The sequence below is a fragment of the Odontomachus brunneus genome, unplaced genomic scaffold (genome assembly GCF_010583005.1).
Source record: "Odontomachus brunneus isolate Ranch 3 - 2012 unplaced genomic scaffold, Obru_v1 Obru_scaffold_104, whole genome shotgun sequence".
Lineage (NCBI taxonomy): Eukaryota > Metazoa > Arthropoda > Insecta > Hymenoptera > Formicidae > Odontomachus > Odontomachus brunneus.
The window spans coordinates 509348-527159 of record NW_022639554.1 but is presented as its reverse complement, the minus strand read 5'-3'; the positions used below and the strand labels follow the sequence as shown (position 1 = coordinate 527159).

General features: G+C 37.7%; 2 protein-coding genes across 4 annotated transcripts; one reads left to right on the top strand and one right to left on the bottom strand.

Moving 5' to 3' along the window:
• The first annotated feature begins 531 nt into the window (after positions 1 to 531).
• On the top strand, positions 532 to 8198 carry LOC116849030 (apoptotic chromatin condensation inducer in the nucleus). 2 transcript variants are annotated; one of them, XM_032825745.1, is made up of 9 exons: positions 532 to 748; positions 1910 to 3365; positions 3575 to 3662; positions 3749 to 3865; positions 4158 to 4359; positions 4474 to 4682; positions 4776 to 5003; positions 5078 to 5338; positions 6883 to 8198. In XM_032825745.1, exons 2-9 carry the CDS (start codon positions 1912 to 1914, stop codon positions 7000 to 7002), a joined length of 2679 nt encoding a protein of 892 aa, XP_032681636.1. In that variant the 5' UTR covers positions 532 to 748; positions 1910 to 1911; the 3' UTR covers positions 7003 to 8198. The 2 variants fall into 2 exon arrangements, with proteins under 2 accessions (XP_032681636.1, XP_032681637.1); XM_032825746.1 differs by lacking the exon at positions 532 to 748 and adding an exon at positions 769 to 925.
• A 152-nt stretch (positions 8199 to 8350) lies between these two features.
• LOC116849031 (transmembrane 9 superfamily member 2) lies at positions 8351 to 14804 on the bottom strand. 2 transcript variants are annotated; one of them, XM_032825747.1, is made up of 15 exons: positions 14459 to 14578; positions 13987 to 14054; positions 13801 to 13894; positions 13593 to 13728; positions 13371 to 13492; positions 13164 to 13287; positions 11972 to 12111; positions 11724 to 11900; positions 10746 to 10902; positions 10473 to 10650; positions 10205 to 10364; positions 9976 to 10127; positions 9760 to 9871; positions 9508 to 9679; positions 8351 to 9426 (listed from the first exon to the last, which is right to left on the bottom strand). In XM_032825747.1, exons 1-15 carry the CDS (start codon positions 14576 to 14578, stop codon positions 9359 to 9361), a joined length of 1980 nt encoding a protein of 659 aa, XP_032681638.1. In that variant the 3' UTR covers positions 8351 to 9358. The 2 variants fall into 2 exon arrangements, with proteins under 2 accessions (XP_032681638.1, XP_032681639.1); XM_032825748.1 differs by having other exon boundaries at positions 9359 to 9426; positions 10746 to 10890; positions 14459 to 14804.
• Positions 14805 to 17812: the final 3008 nt, after the last annotated feature.

Below are 17812 nucleotides of genomic sequence, written 5' to 3'. Positions count from 1 at the left end.
ACTGTAATTACATTTTAATTTTAATAATCTATATTATATAAATATTGCTTCCCACATTGTTCACTTTTCATGTGAAATAACTTACAGTGAAAAGTGAAAAATGAAAATGAAGTTCATATGAAAGATTCATGATCGTTACCCTGACCTATAGCTGCACTGAGTTGCACTGCTGCACTTATGGCTCCTGCACACAAGACGCGGTAATGCTTGCGCGCGGCGGAAGTTCGTGTGACAGCCAATCAATATGCTGCTTTCCGTAATAACCTTCTAGCTCTTATGGAAAAACAACATATTGATTGGCTGTCGCGCGGACTTTTGCCGCGCTGCAAGCATTACCGCGTCTTGTGTGCAGGAGCCATAAAGTAGATGATTTATCTTAAGATACAAAGTAGCCAATAACTTACAACAATTTGAGATGACTTGTATGTAAGATGCAAAACGATCTTACATAAGATCGCACTAAGAAACTGCTTCTAGAGACAAAAGCCTCGTCTCCCGCTAGAGTTTCTGAGGAAACAAATTCGAAAAAGATCGCTGCGTTGTGCCGCCATCTAACACAGCGTGACGAGTTCATGGTCGATCGAGCGGTCGTACGGTGGCTCTTAACGCGAGCGATTGGGAACGGTTGTTGAATAGCGTCGTCGGGATATTACGTTCTCATCGAGAACGCGATATTTCATGTGTCACCGAGACTGCCGACAGACAAGAGGCGTTTAACCGCATCCACGGAATAGCACAGCGAAATCGAGTGAGTATCGCCCACCGTTGTCGCAGCCGTTCCACCGCTGTCGCGCTGCTGCGCGAGCCTCTCGTGCGCGCGAAATCTTGTTGATAACCACAAACCGAGGTGTGTTAAATCGATCGACGAATTCGGGTGAGACCCCGACCGTACCGGGCGACTGAGAGGCGGCAGTTGCTAGAGCTCGTGAGTGTTCCCCCCTGCTTTACGGCGATTCGATGGGTGACCGGAGTGTGACGAGTAGTCCGTCAGAATACGAGCCGCGATCGTATTCGCGTTGGATTCGTAGCGTCTTAATAATGAGCTCTGTCTCTCCTGCAAATTGGCGTTATATCGCGTCACGCCAAATGAATATGGAGGCGTGCGTGTACATGCGTGCGTTTATGTTTTGACATTTCGAGCTGGTGGAAACAGATCTTCGACCGAACCTGTTCTGTTATACTAAATTGGTATTGATGAATGTACTGGACAATTTTGGAAAAAAACTTGGCTATATTCGAAAAGAGATCGTGAGATGTGAGAATATTTAGTCAGGAGCTATATGCAAGACTGTGCCTTTTGTGCCCAAGTTGCATAGTTGATTTTATAATATAATTTATTAATTATAATTAATATAATTTATTGAATTACACGAATTATAAATATAGTTAATATAAGGTTTGGTTATAATTTAATATGAAATAACAAGTAACTATTGGCTGTGCAAGAAACTCAACAGTTGAGTTGAGTTGAGTGCTCATTATTATTGGAGTATTTTTCTAGATCCATCATACATCTAAAGAATACTTCAATCGAAGATGATAATTATTTAATTGATTATCTTTTTGTATAATATAACAAATATCTATTGGCTATGTGCAGAAAACAACAGTTGAGTGAACGCTCACTATTGTTGGAATATTCTTCTAAATCTACAGTGGATCTGAGGAATACCTCAATCAAAGATGATAATCACTCAGTTATTATTTAGTATAATATAATAAATATCTTGGCTGTGTGCAGGAAACAATAGTTAAATGGGCATTCACAGTTAGAATATTCTTCAAAATTTATTATGGATCTAAAAGAATATTTAGAGACTATAATCATTCAATTGTTGCACAACTATAATATTTTCTGAATCTATTCATTGATGATTTATTATAACAACCTTGTTATATTGTTGCTCAGGTATGAGACGCAAGAGCGAAAGAAATAAAGCTAAGGGATCTCCAGAGAAGAAAGTTGAAAAACCAACGAGGAAATCGACACGTAGGCGAAGCAGGAGATCACCCTCTACTTCATCTGAGCAAGATGTTATGGCTGAGGAGACAACTAAGAATGTCACTCAAGTTGAGGAGACCGATAAAGAGATAAGTGTTGAGATACGTCTGCAGAACGAGGAACTGGAGCATCCACTGCAAGGAAACGAGGAAACGGTTACTTCCAGTGAGAGAAACGTGAAGGCTGATTCGCCGGAAGATGAGACGGATCACAGCGGTTCCGTGTGGAAAGTAGCCAGGGCGGACGCGTCGCCCGGCGAGATACAGAAGTTAAAATTATGCAGGCAGCGCAACACGTCCGACATTACATCAGACGCAACATCATCGAGTAGGAAAAGCAAGTCAAGCAAGTGGCAAGAAAGTGGTGAGGGCGTTGCAGAGGAGGTTGACTCGGCAGACGAGCAACTGGTTTCTTGTACAAGAATGCTCAGTAGCGCTGAACAGCCGAACGATCCCTCCTCTTCATACCCAGGTCAGGACTCCAACGAAGAGGTAAGTGATAGCAAGGAGATCCTGCCTGAAACCACTTCAGCCAACTTGTTGTCTGACGATAAACCAAACATAGATCAGCATGGTGAATCAAATGAGGCAAATTGCGCTGCCCAAATCGCTGATAGCGAGCCCAGTAAGCCGAGTAGCACAACTGCGCCGGCTCCTAGTACAAACGGTGATTATCCGTGCGAGGAGACCACCGCCGCCGTCGTTGCCGATGCTACCACAACTGCTACATCAACAACTACTGCTACCACTACCACTACTACCACCACCGCTACTATTGTCGAGGGCATCGACACTGTTATACCGAAGGAAGAGAAGTCTGCGGAAGATGCCAACGAAACGCCAACGGAAGCAACATTCAGCAAAGAGACGAACGTGGAGAATGCTCGTAGAGATACGAGCAGCGAGGATGAGGAAGATGACAAAGAAGTGAAAGAACGTCGTCCCGTGGATACGTCGTCCGACTCGAACGATGAGTCGCGCGCTAAGAACAGCGAGCGGTCGCCGCCGCGCGCCCCGATTCGTCGGAAACACCGAAACAAGTACGGGGACTCATCCAATTCCGATACAGCCGACTCCGAGGACGAGCCGGTTGACAGAAAGGTCTCCGAGTCTTACGTCGGGGAGGAGGAGGAGGAAGAGGAGAAACCGAGCACGGAATATTCACGGGAGAATAAGGAACGATCGTTGTCGCCGAAGAAAGCGAGTTCGCACTCGAACAATGTAATGGAGACGATAGAAGTCGAGCACTGCGAGGCTGTTCAACAGAAGCCCGAGGACACGAGTGAGAAACCAGAGCCAACTGTGTCGCCCGGTGTTCAGGCGATCACTCAAAAACCTGTCAAGGTCAACTTGAAGAGATCGTTGTAAGTATCGATGCCTTCGCGTGATGAGTTTTGAGCTGCGACATTTTCAGTTCAAATCGCAGAGATAACGCGCGTCTTGAACATGTTGTACGCAGGTTGGTCTAGGAGTTGTCGTTTAACCCCTCTTCTAGTTCTCAAGTTGCGATCGAGTTAGATATCAATAGTGCTTGCGATCGAATTATACAGTCATTTCTGTTCGTTCTTTCTAGCTCGGCAAGATTAGCGCCCGAGAAGAGCGAAGTGAAAAGAGACGATGCCGATGGGAGCGTTAACAATGAGTCTTGCAGTCAAAATAAGGTATGTCGATTCAAATTATCTTGTCGCTGTCAAGCGAACGTTCTATCTTTCGATATCTTCTTATTACGTTTGATTTTATATTTTAGGAAATTCATAACGGCAACGAACAGGAACCGAAATCTGTGCCCAGAAAACGTCGATGGGGGATTGTGCTTTCCACAGATACCACCCCTTCATTCAGTATATCGACTGATTCGCTCAAGGTAATTTAACTTTACGTCGTAAATAGTTTTCATTTTTGTGCCCTGAAATTTACGAATAATTCAATAATAATTCGATGATCTAATATGATTTATATATTTTATATTTTTATAATTATATATATATTATGTATATTAAAATATATAATAATATACCTATATATACAGGATCCACTTAAGTGTTAACACATCTATTATCTTCTAAACCGTTAAAGATATTGCAATGCGATTTTCATTGAAATAAACTAGATGAAGGCTATTGGTTTGCTAAATTGCAGTTTTTTGTATTTAATAGGCCTTGGTGCCGGGTGCAAAGCCGTTATCTATCAACGAAGTCCGTCTGTCGAAAGACGACGACGAGGACAGAGATCGTTACAAAAGTAACGACAAACGGCACAATTCCAACGACAGTACAAACGACAACAAGATAACGGACGAAAGTCTGCAGAAGAACGGCACTGCAAAGAAAGGCAATGCTAAAATGGACAATCATATCGGTACGTATCACACGTTCACACATATACATGCATGATTTATTGTGCAAGATTAACGAGCTTCAACGTAATCGTGCGAGATATATAAAACAATGTTTTGATTGTCTCTTAAAACAGCAATGAGGCGAAAGATATCGATCGTAAAGGAAATGCCACACGTGAAGTCGCCAAGCCCGCCAGCGTCCAAACCAACTAATTTTCTTTTAATCAAGAATCTAGTTCGCCCTTTCACGTTGAATCAAATCAAGGAGCTTCTCTCGCGTACGGGCACTATCGTGGAGAACGGATTCTGGATGGATCGAATCAAGTCTAAGTGCATTGTCGAGGTATGTATTGTACAAATAGGAACGATCACGTACCGAATTAGTTCGGTTTAGAATCTGTTATGGTTGCTCTGACGTTATGGCATTGTTATTTAGTATTCCAACGAGGACCAGGCTTTCGAGACGAGGCAGGCGCTTCACGGGATCTCCTGGCCTATGTCGAATCCGAAGAAACTTCACGTGGAATACGCCACGAAGGAGGACATGGAGACCGCCCGGGAATCGTCCAAGGACCAGCCGGCCGCACGCAAAACTGAGCCACTCTCGTCATCCGACCCGTGGCAGCAGGATTGGGGTCGCGAGGAGAAAACTAATGCGACTAAGGTATCCTCGCGTTTTGATATCTTGATGTCGTTCAGCAATATCCGGTATTTAACGAAAACATATCGATGTGCCAGGTGACGGTGGTTAGGGAGTGGGATTTGGGCAAAGAAGATGGCCAACAACACCTCAGGGAGAAAGAACGCGAGAAGAAGGAGCACGACAGGAAGCGGCGACAGAGAAGTCGAAGCCCTGCATTAGAGGCGCATCTACCGGCGCCAGCTCGTAAATTCAAGAAGAAGGAGGACGATCCGCCACCAGCGAAACTGCTAGACGATCTCTTTAGAAAGACGAAAGCTACGCCTTGCATATATTGGCTGCCGCTTACAAATGAACAGGTGAGAACTTGTATGAATATTCCAAAGGCTAATATACAAACACAATGTAATCAAGTGTAATCAAAGGTTGCGACACTTTTACTTCACCGAGTTTCGCAACGCATTCTGTATCTAACAAGAGATTTTTTTTTTTTTTTTTTTTTTTTTTTTTTTAGAACAAAGATTGTTTTTTGTATCCTTAAAAGATATATTTTTCTTTGAATAGAGGATACATTGCAAAATTTATCGAAGTGAAAGTGTGGCTACATTTAATTATTTGACTGGACGACGGTAAATTAGAGTCCCTATAATCAGAGTCTGGCCAGCAGAGGAATTGTGGCTAAATTCTTCGAGAGAGAAAGATATACATTTTCTATCTCTCTCTGTAATCTATCCTTTTCTGACGCGCTCGCGCATGCGCTTCAGTCTAGCTGCTTGGAAGTTAAGCTTATAAAATAAAAGCGAAGAAAAGGTTAAAGTCTTTAATGTATTTAAATGTATTTTGTTGTACAAATTTATTATACAAATATTTCTGTAATACATGTTTCCTTTCTTCTATTTTACTTTTCTTCAAAAGAAAGTCCCAATTTTAAAATTTTACTTTTCTTCAAAGGAAAGTGCCAATTAACAATTTGTTATATACAATTATGTATAATTATACATAATAATATATGGACAAAGTTTATATCTCATTCTGCATAAAACATTTTTCATCGGAGTGTTACTGGATGTAATATGTTGGCTATTGATAAATTATTGCTGTTAAGTAATTTCAATAATTTTATAAATAAGTTATCTACTGAACAATAATAATTTATCACTGGTTATTACAATTAGTAATACGTTTCTATAAAAGTTATATTAAATTTTCTTTCATTGTTTATATCTAAACAATTATTATCCACAAAGAATTTCTTATACTGTTAGTATATGTTAATAGCAACTGTTACATAAAATGAATGCATCTGATATTTCATTCTTTTGCAACATTTGTTTTTTATTTCTTAAATGCAACACACTATAATAATACGGATAAGATTATCATGATTCAAATATGAGCGGAAGTAGCCACAAATTGCCGACCAATCAGAACCTGCACCCTGTTGGCCAGACTCTGATTATAAGGACTCTACGGTAAATCATGTTTTTTTTTTTATTCTTTCGTTAAATATGTATTACACGTGTGTATCCAAATTATTGCAAATAGAATAACTATTAATAGTTATTACTTCAAACTTGTCTCAAGTTAGATGACAAATGAAATCAGAGTTAGAGAGGAGTTTTTCAATCGCGATTGCAGATATAAATGTCACATGTATCATAATCCAACTGAAAAACTCACAACCAACTCTGAATAATCTGAGACATAAATCTGGACATTTCACATGAGACAAGTTCCATGTTAAAATTATTAATACGGGTTTAAAACATTCAAATTTGTTTTTAGTTTTTTGTAAAATCTGGTTTGTCGTTATTTTGTCAGTACTTTATTTAATTCTCTGTTGATGCATTGACTACTTGTAGGTAAAATAGTCTTACGAACGAACGTATATGAAACATTGTAGATAGTCGTGAAGGAAGAGATGCGGAGACAACATATGGCGGAACACGCGCGCAGACTGGAAGAGATGAGACGCGCCGACAGAAACAGAGACGGCCGGCGTCGACGTAGTCCTAGGAAATAGACGAAACACAACGTATCTTTCCTCCTTTGACCTGACTTAAATTGAACTCAGCTTAAACTGGCTCACCTATCTCCTCTTCCCTGTTCCTCTTCAAACGCACTGGATTTTATTTTTCGTTATATATTGTTTATAATAGTTTTATTGTTTCAGTTGCAATCAAGATCATATATTAGCATATTAATATTGATCATGTCATGATTTTCTTTTGTGATAAAAAATGGACTGATCAATTCTAAATTTTTGCATATGTTTCGCGATTATTTAATTGCGTTATTTACTTTTTTCTTTATTTTTTTTTAAATCTCAACTTATTTGATTTTTTAGGTTGCTTACCAATGGTGTATCATTCGACCGCTCAGTGCATGATCACCGACAAAATCCCTGTGACTCCTCGAATCCCTCCTCATGCATCAGAATTAAACCTTACTTCTTACAGGTCAACATTTATCTATCCCACAGAGCGTCAGTAACCGTAGATCAGGCACGGTAGTGGTACTGTGTGTTTGCGTCGGCCGTGCAGCAGACTATACAGTTTTACGTCATGTGAGAGACACACATGTGCTCGCGGCAACCCGCACGAAACGACGTGGGAACCTCTTTGAGGAAATAGACAAAAACGTATTGATTTGGCTCATGGAATAGACTTGGTATTCCTGACTGTCAAGTAACGTTCGTTCCTCCGCTCTTCTTTCTGGCTTTATTTTTCTTTATGATGAATTGGACTCCTGGCGCGAACACGCTCGGATCAATGCGCCATCGTGTGGATGGAAACACGTCATCGTCGTCCGGAACATAGAAGAGCATCATTTCGAACGTCGACGGACAAGAGAAAGAAACTTGCGTCTACACATTAGATATTCTTCGTAGTCTACTTCAACTTCCTCTGAGAGTATGATGGCTTTGGCAACCTCGGTACCAGCTACATTGAAGCGTCGTCAGTGTTATAATCGTGCGATAGACTAGCACAAGGCGAGGACATGTATGTAAATATAAGCGATATTCCACGGTGTGACATGTAAAATTATTAATAAATATTAAACGAAAGAACAATTTGTTAGGATACACGAAAGTATACATACATTTATCGCTTACTTTTTACGATACACTGAATTGAAGAATTTACTATTCACGTGTAGATGGAAAATTAAAAGCATGGATAACATACAAATATATGTTTATGCTTAAAACAAAAACTGCTTGTGTCATTGTTGTTTGATTCGTTATGCCTATCGTACAGTTATTTTTGATCAATTTAATTGCAAGTGTCGCGCGACATAGAACAACACGTAACGACGCTTCAAATCATTGCAGATACATATATATATGTATATATATATATATATATATATAAACTTATTCGATATTTTTATTTATATCAATAATAACATTATCAACACTAACATCGTAGTTACTTTTAGTTTACAAAATCCGTGGAATACAGAATGTGTGCATATTGGCTATTAGATACATCACGGTTACAAATACTATCGGTAGAGAGTGAAAAAGAGAAAACGATAACAACAAAAAGTACTTCAGATTTAATGGTTAAGTTAATTTTCGATTTGTACATTTTTTATTGGTTTGTATATACTTAATTCGTAGATTTGTAATTTGAGAAATGAATATCACGCGAAAATCAATATGTACACGTTACAATCTGATATTTCATCGAAATTTACGCAAAGACATTTGTCTTTTCAATTTTTTTTGTTATTCATTTTTCAACAAAATGAATTATTGAAGCAACGTACGTAAAATTTTTTGCTTTGAACGGTTTTTTTTTAGTATTTACTAGTTCTTTTCGTTTTGTAGCTGCGATTCTTTCGTCTTTTATAGCTTTTTTGTTGGATCAGTATCTATTTGGCGTTAAACGTCGATTCAATCGTTATCAAATTCAAGAAGTGTGCCATTTCTCGATAAGTCAAGAATTTCCTGAACGAGGAAAGAAATAAAGTGCTTATTCAGATACTTTTCACGAATATCTAAAACATATATCATCAACATGCACGACATATGTTGACGATTATACGGGAAAATACTTCCATAGAATGACAGATAGTCGATCACGATGTTGAGTGGTATCGTCCTCCGAAATGCAATCCTTCGTGCGCGTTAACAAAATAAATTATTATCTATCATTATGACGATACTCACGATAATATATTCTAATGATAACGGGTCGGTGAGTGGCACTGTCGTTCGCCCGTTATCGTTGTGTTACAGTTCTTTTATATTTTGCTTTCTTTTTTTTATAACGCGGATTCGCGTAATGCCGACTATCGCTCATTCCCATTACAAAACAATTTCACTCACTGCACACTCATCATACAGACATTGTTCTCGCCATCAGTTTTATTTAGTCAACCTTCACAACACTATAAATTTTTCGCACAAACCAAAAGCAGGCGAAGAAACCGATTGTACCTGAAAAAAGAAAAAAAACGAAAACTCTTTTCTATCTCTTGAATGCTGCAAGTGGTTAGAGTGTTTACGAGTGGTACTTGCCTGTTAAGAGGAAGAATAAGTGAACCATAATAAATGTATATCCAAAGTACAGGAACGTGGAGGTGGCGCCTTCGATGTCTAATTTAGTAAAGAAGAAGTGTATACAATAAATTAACAAATAGACAGCGGTAAAGCCAGACGTAAGAAAACTGCGCCACCACCAATGGTAATCCTGTGAAAAGTTTTGTTACAGTCAAGACTTAGATGGCAGAAACAGATTGTGCGTCTTATATATATAAGTCGTATACTTACCTCCGCGCAAAGATGAAAATAGCAAAGCAAGATCGTCGTCTCAGAACACGTGATAACAAGTATAAGGAAAACCAAAAAGAGAAAACCGAACATGTAGTACACTTGGCTCGACCTGTTTGAGAAAAAGCACTCGTGTATAGGAACGTTTAACATTCTATATATATAAAATATATGAGAATGCTTCGCTTCATGATAGTTGCCACATATAATACTTACCAGAGAGAATTAAGTATGAAGAACAGCTGTATGAATATGCAACCGAATGGTAAGACACCACCCATAACAATTCCGGGTACCAGTTGCGTATAAAAATTCTGCTCCGGTATCTGTCGGGGAATCTGATTTGTCCTTACTGGATGCTCCAAAGCCTGCACGATATTGACATTCCAGTCAATCGCCGCTATTATGACGCGAGATAATACAAATATAAATACTATTGAATTACCCTTTTCTTGAAACCAAGATAAGCGCCGATGAACGTTAATGGCACCGACACACCGAACCACAACGCCAGCAGTGCGATCAGAGTGCTGAAAGGTACCGCAGCCGAGCTTCCGTTTACCCAGAATATCAGATTCATCATGAAAAATAAGCTGAACACGATTCTGCAAAAGAAAGGAAGATAATCTCGAGATAAATCTAGATTGACTTGAAAAATGATTATATCTTGGATGCTACAAGGCAGCTTTTTAATCTCGGAAACAATGTTTTACCCAGGGCTTAGCATAGACGTCAGTAACACGTTAGACTTCCATTTTTCTCCTCCGAAGCTTTTGTATATCCGGGCAGCTACATATCCCGCAGTAGTTCCCAGACAGACATACAATACCATCGCGCAGGTCATCAGGGCGCCTCTATTAGCCGGAGAAAGGAAACCCAGGCAAGCGAATGCTACAATGTTCATTATAATACTTACTTTTTGCTCATGATATCGAACATTTTTTTAAGAAAAAGCAGAATGATTAATAAACGCGGGAGTAGCGTACCTAGCGTGACTAACGTCATGAAGAATACTTGAACACCAGAACCAAGGAGAACGGAGAGTAGCATTCCTTTGCGCGGAGGACGGAACACATCGCCGTGCACCAATTTCCATCCGAATTCCTCTTGCGCATCTTCTCCTGATTCTATCTGGAAGTAGGCCTGCGTTATCGCAACACAGACAAAGGAATATCACAATCTTGTAAAAGTGAAGAAAACGTACGGTTACCTTCACCTTTTCGCAGGATATATATAAACATAGTTCCACGAAAATTCAATTAAAAGCATCAATTTTCCATTACCCAAGGAGTTCCTTATTATAAGATTAGTACAGCACGCCAGTCGATTTTTAAAGGGAGTAATTTCATTAAACCAAACAGCCTTGGAGGACGATTAAAAATTGAAACATTTAAAACGCACTACTGAATATTTCTTTGGAATTTTGTCACGTGTCATCAAAAAGCTCTCAGCAAAAATTCTTCAACAAAAGTTCTTTTATAAATAGATTAAAAATTTATAAATTTTTATTAAAATATTGATAGATTGATATGCTCATGCACTTCTGATATCAGGCGGTTCAAGTTATCAAGTTATCTCTGTTATCAAATAATATGAAATTATCACCAAGTCACATGGAAAAGCTCTTATAGATCATTATTTTACACGCGTTCACCTTGTACTAATAAAGGTGTGAAAAGTATGTGTGTAGAACAGAGCTCGGAATTAGTTGCCCATTTCGGTCGATTCTCAGGAGCTACGCCTTCTATCTTCCCCTTGCCGCGAGCGGGCCACAAAAGTGACGGTCGAGCCTCCAAGCTTGAAGCCGCGACTGGCCGCGACAGGAATTTTCGGAAGGGGAAGATAAAAGATGTAGCTTCCGAGAATCGGCCGAAATGGGCAACTAATTCCGGACTCTGGTGTAGAACATAGAAAGAATTATATGCGATTGTTAAGTCATACAATTGATTAGAGTATATAAATACCTGATTATATCGCGCGATGTCTTTGTGTAAAGTGCGAAGCATTATCATAGCCACCATGCCGGAAAGGAACAGAACAATTATCAATGAATTGAGAATGCTGAACCATTGAATATTCGTATGCGGCATCGATTCCAAAATGTAATCCCATCTGGACGACCATTTGATTGTATTATTCCTCTAAAACGATCAAATCCTTTGAAATTACGTTCTTTTTCTTTTTTTACTACCTAATATATTCACATACTTACCACAAATTTCACGGAATATGTGAACGTTATTTGGAAGGTTTGTCCCGCTGCTTGCGCAGTGGCTGGTATTTCCAATGGTATTTGACTCTCACAATCGATCGTGCCGGTATGTTTAATACTGTGAGGCACGACTTTCGCAGCTGTTGATGAGATTAGAATTGTAACATATGTATTTACGACGGTAAAAGTATACAATTAACATACTGATTAACATAATAGATTGGTGCAAAAAATTCGTCGTGTTTGTCAAATAATAGAATAATAGAAACCAAAATTATCCAATTTTAAAGGATTAATAATTTTTTTCAAGTAAAATGGACAACATACAAATAGTAATAAGGAATCAGGAACAATCATCGAAAAAGGCAAATCATCGGAAAAACGCAGCAGGAATCGGGCTGTTGATGAAAGCAAAAGAAATCCGCATCAAAAGTTAGGAGCGAGTAGGAAAGGTAATTGAAATTACAATGTATCGTTTTCAAATTAATTCTGAAAAGAAAAATATCCATTAGAAAACAATAATGAGAAAATACGAAAAACTCGTTGACTTTGCACTATAAATTCAGTAAGAAAGTAATACTTTCAGCCCAAACAAGATTAAAAAAATCGGTGTATTATTCTGCGCGATAATACACCAATGTTATTTAATTAATAACTAAAAATTTACTTCTTGAATGGTATAGAATCTTTTTATTCAATTTAATTTAATCTACAAACACGACGATGGGCGTCGCTATTGTGACTCATATGCCTATCGCTATATATGCGAGATACGGGACACTTTGCGCCAGATATCTTGTAAATGTCTAAAAAAATACTAAATCAATGTCAACCCTCCGTATATACACACTGGTTTCCTGGGCAACCCCAGCGCAACTTTCTCGGATTGGTTTTATTGTGTTTCTTTTCTCTTTTAACCCGTATATCTCGGAATATCTTCTTATCCGTATATCTTCTTAATTCTATCGACTTTTATATATATTTATCATAGACTTGTTCCTTAATCAATTCTCTATAGATAAAAAAAAAGTGAATTGAAATATATTAATTTTTGATAGAATTACAATAACAAATATGGATGAGGTCCTCAGGACCTCAGTGTGTATAGTACGTAGACAAAATGTGTGTATACAAAGGGTTAAAAGTCAGTGGAAATTGAATTGGTTTTGAGATGTATGAGAAAAGTACTCACATATAATACGACCGCCATTTTCCTTAAAACCCGATCCCCATTCCTCTGTAGCACCACTGTGATAAGTTATTGTAAGATTCACATGATTGAACAGGTAATAAGTGTTTGGCTTGTTGTATGGACCCTGAACATGGATAAAGAAATGTCCATTAATAAATTCATCTTACATGATTCAGAGATAATGTAATAACTTAGCTTTGTACTTACATGTATAGTGCAAGTATCTTGCTGTGATCTAGGTTCCTTGGAATAGCAACCCATGGGGAAGCCAGTACTGCAATACTGTCGTTCATCCTCTAGCTGATAACACCATGTCACTGGCATGTTATCTAATAGAAACAGGATACATAAGTAGAATCATTAATGATCTTTTATAAATATGTATTTTCAATGGATTAGATTAATGTTTTTCGATTAATGTTGCCCTACCAACAATCCAATGATGTTGATAATTCATTGCCATTCCTTTCCTCAATAATTGCAGCTTCTTTTCTGATGCTGGATAACCTCCTGTATATGTTTTAATACACACTTTATCACACTTGACATCTTTTAAGAATTCCAACTGAAAATATATGTAAAATTTTTAAATCTCCATCAGAAAGTAAATAATGATATTAAGTTTTACTGTGCTCACCTTGTATGGAGATGGCCTTATACGTTCTCCAAATACAACTTGTCCCAAATTCTCAACTGGCGACTGTCCATCTTCCACAGTGCAGAAGTCAAAGCTGAAATTAAGAAATTTTCAAAATATTAGAAAAACGTTTCAAGCTAAAAAAAATTGTAAAATATTATAATTGAATACTATAACATTACTTACTGACTGTACTCATAAGGTATAACATACTTCTCCGTATTCAATCGATTTACATATAACTGGATGTCAGACTAAAGAACAGAACCAAATAAAATTTCTATAATTATATATTCGCCAATAATGATATAACACATTGTATATCATGTCATGCTATACAATATAGTACCACTAATTGATAGCATGACATTTTAAGTTGCATGCAGTCATGTGTTATCATTTCTAATCAACAAAACTTAGTAGACAATACACAGAAGGTTATGACTCAATATATAACAAAATATACGCGATAAAAATGTAAAGTATAGATATGCAGATAAAGCCCACAATACATAACGTACAAAATATTCATCTATACGAACTTACGTATACATATCTTATGTACACATATACATGTACGTATATATGTATGTATAGATAAAACATCGATCATAACCAACCTCAGTTGGCAATTTTTCACGGTTTTTGCGTAACATACCTTGCAGGTTTCTAAGGTTTCACCGGCCTTGCAATAATTCACGGGCGCCAGACCAGGCAAATAGAAAGCCAATGCGCCGTAGAGTACAGACAGTGCACAGAAGACCGCCGTCGTTTTCATCGCTGTCACAGTCGCGGCCACAAGTCTCCTAAATAAAACGTTCTGCCTACCGTGTTTTCTGCGTTTGTACTCTCCTACATAAAAGCGTCGATCGCATCATATGTTGCCTCGTGCGAAGGTTTTTTTTTGTTGAGATTGCGCGAAACGTCGTCGCGAGTAACGCTTATCACATCTCGAACGCTGCCATGACACGTCATGAAATGCGCGACAGCGACAGTTCGGTGACCATCGGTGAGTAATAATCACCCCGGCCCTCTCCTCTTCTCCTTCAGGCGTTTGTAGAGATATAGCGTCTTTGAATCTCGTGCCGATTGACAAGCGGCTGCACGATTGGTTAACGGTAATTTCTCCTAGGCTGCGTTCCAAAACTCTATTCGACGAATAGAGTAGCATTTAATTGACCAATAAGAGCAAAGATAACTAGGATTTTTTTATCATGATTGGACAATTAAATGTACTCTATCTGTCGAGTAAAGTTTTGGAACGCAGCCCTAAAGTCGGTAGCAACCTGCAGATTTGTTCTTTTTAACTAATGGTCTGTTCTTTTCAGCTGCATTGCTGAACTAATGCAATAAGTTAAGGCTGGTTTATGATGGTCGTAATCCATTAACTTATGTCGAAACCATAAAAATTGACCAATCACAGTCGATTCTTCTATAATATTCTTCTATAATTCGACTATGATTGGTCCATTTTTTACGGTTCCGGCATAAGTTAACGGATTACGGCCATCATAAACCGGCCTATAAGGTGCCTTTATATAGGAGCGTCGAGCGTCGAGCGTCAAGTGTTGAGCACATGCATAGGCTGCGTTCGGAAACGTCACTCGAGTACTCTCCCTCTCTTTTTATCTCACTCTTGTATTTCGCTCACTCCAACGGCTATCATCTAATAGTGTGCACACGGGATGTTTACGTTAAATCGAGTACGAGTTAGTTCCATTAGGGTCGAAAAATATAATAGGCACAACCATCTAGTATCTTCATGGTTCAAGACAACTTAATATTGGGTGTTTACGATAATTCGAGTTGGAGTTAGTACGAGTTAGTTTCACTAGAGCCGAAAAATATGATAGGCACAAGCATCTAGTATTTTCATGATTCATGACAACTCAATGCTGTCCGATAAATCGAGTAGAGTTAGGATAACATAGTGGATAGTATATGTATAAGAATTAACAATATCAGGTAACATAGTTTCGTAAAATATATAACAATAATATTACGAATCAATGAGTTGTTACATTTTAGAAAAATTAGAAGCACTAAATTAAATTATGAAAAGATATCATGTATTTGTAAAATATTCAAAAGTAGAAAACAATTATTCTAACCTATTATTAATCTGTTATTATTGAATATTTCACAAATACATGATATCTTTTCATAATTTAATTTAGTGCTTCTAATTTTTCTAAAATGTAATAAATCATTGTTTCGTAATATTATTGTTATATATTTTACGAAACTATGTTACCTGATACTGTTAATTCATATACTATCCGCTATACTACCCTAACTCTACTCTACTCGATTTATCGGACAGCATTGAGTTGTCATAAATCATGAAAATATTAGATGTTGTATCTATCATATTTCTCGGCTCTGGTGAAACTAACTCGTACTTACTCCAACTCGAATTATCGTAAACAGCCATTGCTTTTCGATTAGAGATGCCCGATTCTTTCCCTAACAAATTTAGGGAAAAAGGGTTGTTCGTGCATGCATGTTTCATACTTTTCGCTTTTAAAAAGAGATGGACGCCTAATCAGACGCTTGGAAGAAACAATTGAGTTGGTTGTCTCGTTTTTGCTTCTTCGAAACATTCCAATATACTTCTGTCTAGTTTTAAATACGAAAAATGCGAAGAGTGCAAACAACATAAATAACCCTATTTTTGGGGAAGAATCGAATCGATTTAGAATCGGGCATCTCTATTTCTGATGCTCAAGTAGAGTTAGTAAAGGGACGTCTATATTGGAAGTAAATAGCAAGAAGTAGGAAGTAAGAGTAAGAAATTGACCAACCATAGTCGAATGTGAGAAGAATAATTAACTATGATTGGTCAATTTCTTATTCTTACTTCCTACTTCTTACTGTTTACTTCCAATGTAGACGTCCCTTTAGAGTTAGCTAGAGTAGTGGATAACGTGAGCATTAGGTAGTTGATTTTCAAAAAATGTTAGTTATTAATAAGTTTAATCTCATATAGTATGTTTATACCAAACGTTTAATACGCGTACCAATTAGTAATTTTATGTTGAATTATTTTGATTTCTGCGATGTATATAAACAACGTCATATTGAAATAGTGCAATATTGATTATAAACACGTATCGTATTAATTGAATATTGCATCGCCGAAATTAAAATAATTAGATATAAAGTTACTAATTGATACGCGTATTAAACGTTCGGTATAAACATACTATATGAGATTAAACTTATTAATAACTAACATTTTTTGAAAATCAACTACTTGATGTCCACATTATCCGCTACGCTACTTTAGCTAACTCTAACTAACTCTACTCGTGCATCGGAAAGCAGTACTGAGTTGTCTTGGACCATGAAAATACTAGATGGTTGTGCTTATTACATTTTTCGACCCTAGTGGAACTAACTCGTACTCGATTTAACGTAACATCCACAGTGTGTGTTTCCGAACGCAGCAATAGTAATATATAGTGAGTTGTTAGTTAGGCGACAATTTCTCGAAAAGTGGAGGGGATAATGTTGGTACCAAGGAAAATCTCTATAATATAATTTAATATAATTTAAAGATCTGTTTTTTGTAACTACATACTGCTAAACTAATGCAAAAGGTGAGAAAACGTATACTTGCCTCGCTTCAATTTATTGCACCAGTTCAGCAGTGCACAAAGAACAGATCTTTAAGTTATATCGGTTGCTTTCCAACAAGAGACACAAGTCGATAGAAACGAGTGGGACCCGACTGACCACGATACGATTGGACACAGATTGTAATGATTGGTTTGATCTAGTAATTCACAAAATAGTTCTTTTCATCGGTTGGTTGTATCCAATCGTACCGTGGTCAATCGGGACGCTCCCAGAATCGGGCATCTCTAATACGCATACTAAATAGTAGCTTTCTATTAGATAATCTTAATATCGACGATATATATAAACAACGGTATATTAAGCTATTATAATACTCATCAAGAAAACGTATTATATTGATTAAATGCGTCATCATTGATATGCATTATTA

Excerpts from the sequence above, each read along its gene's own strand:
- LOC116849031 (XM_032825747.1), bottom strand. The coding sequence starts at position 14,578 with ATGAAAACGACGGCGGTCTTCTGTGCACTGTCTGTACTCTACGGCGCA. Across the intron at positions 13,729-13,800 it reads TAAGGCCATCTCCATACAAG|TTGGAATTCTTAAAAGATGT; the intron begins GTGAGCACAGTA and ends ATATATTTTCAG. Across the intron at positions 12,112-13,163 it reads AAATGGCGGTCGTATTATAT|CTGCGAAAGTCGTGCCTCAC; the intron begins GTGAGTACTTTT and ends TCTCATCAACAG.
- LOC116849030 (XM_032825745.1), top strand. The coding sequence starts at position 1,912 with ATGAGACGCAAGAGCGAAAGAAATAAAGCTAAGGGATCTCCAGAGAAG. Across the intron at positions 3,663-3,748 it reads AGTCTTGCAGTCAAAATAAG|GAAATTCATAACGGCAACGA; the intron begins GTATGTCGATTC and ends TTTATATTTTAG. Across the intron at positions 5,339-6,882 it reads TGCCGCTTACAAATGAACAG|ATAGTCGTGAAGGAAGAGAT; the intron begins GTGAGAACTTGT and ends GAAACATTGTAG.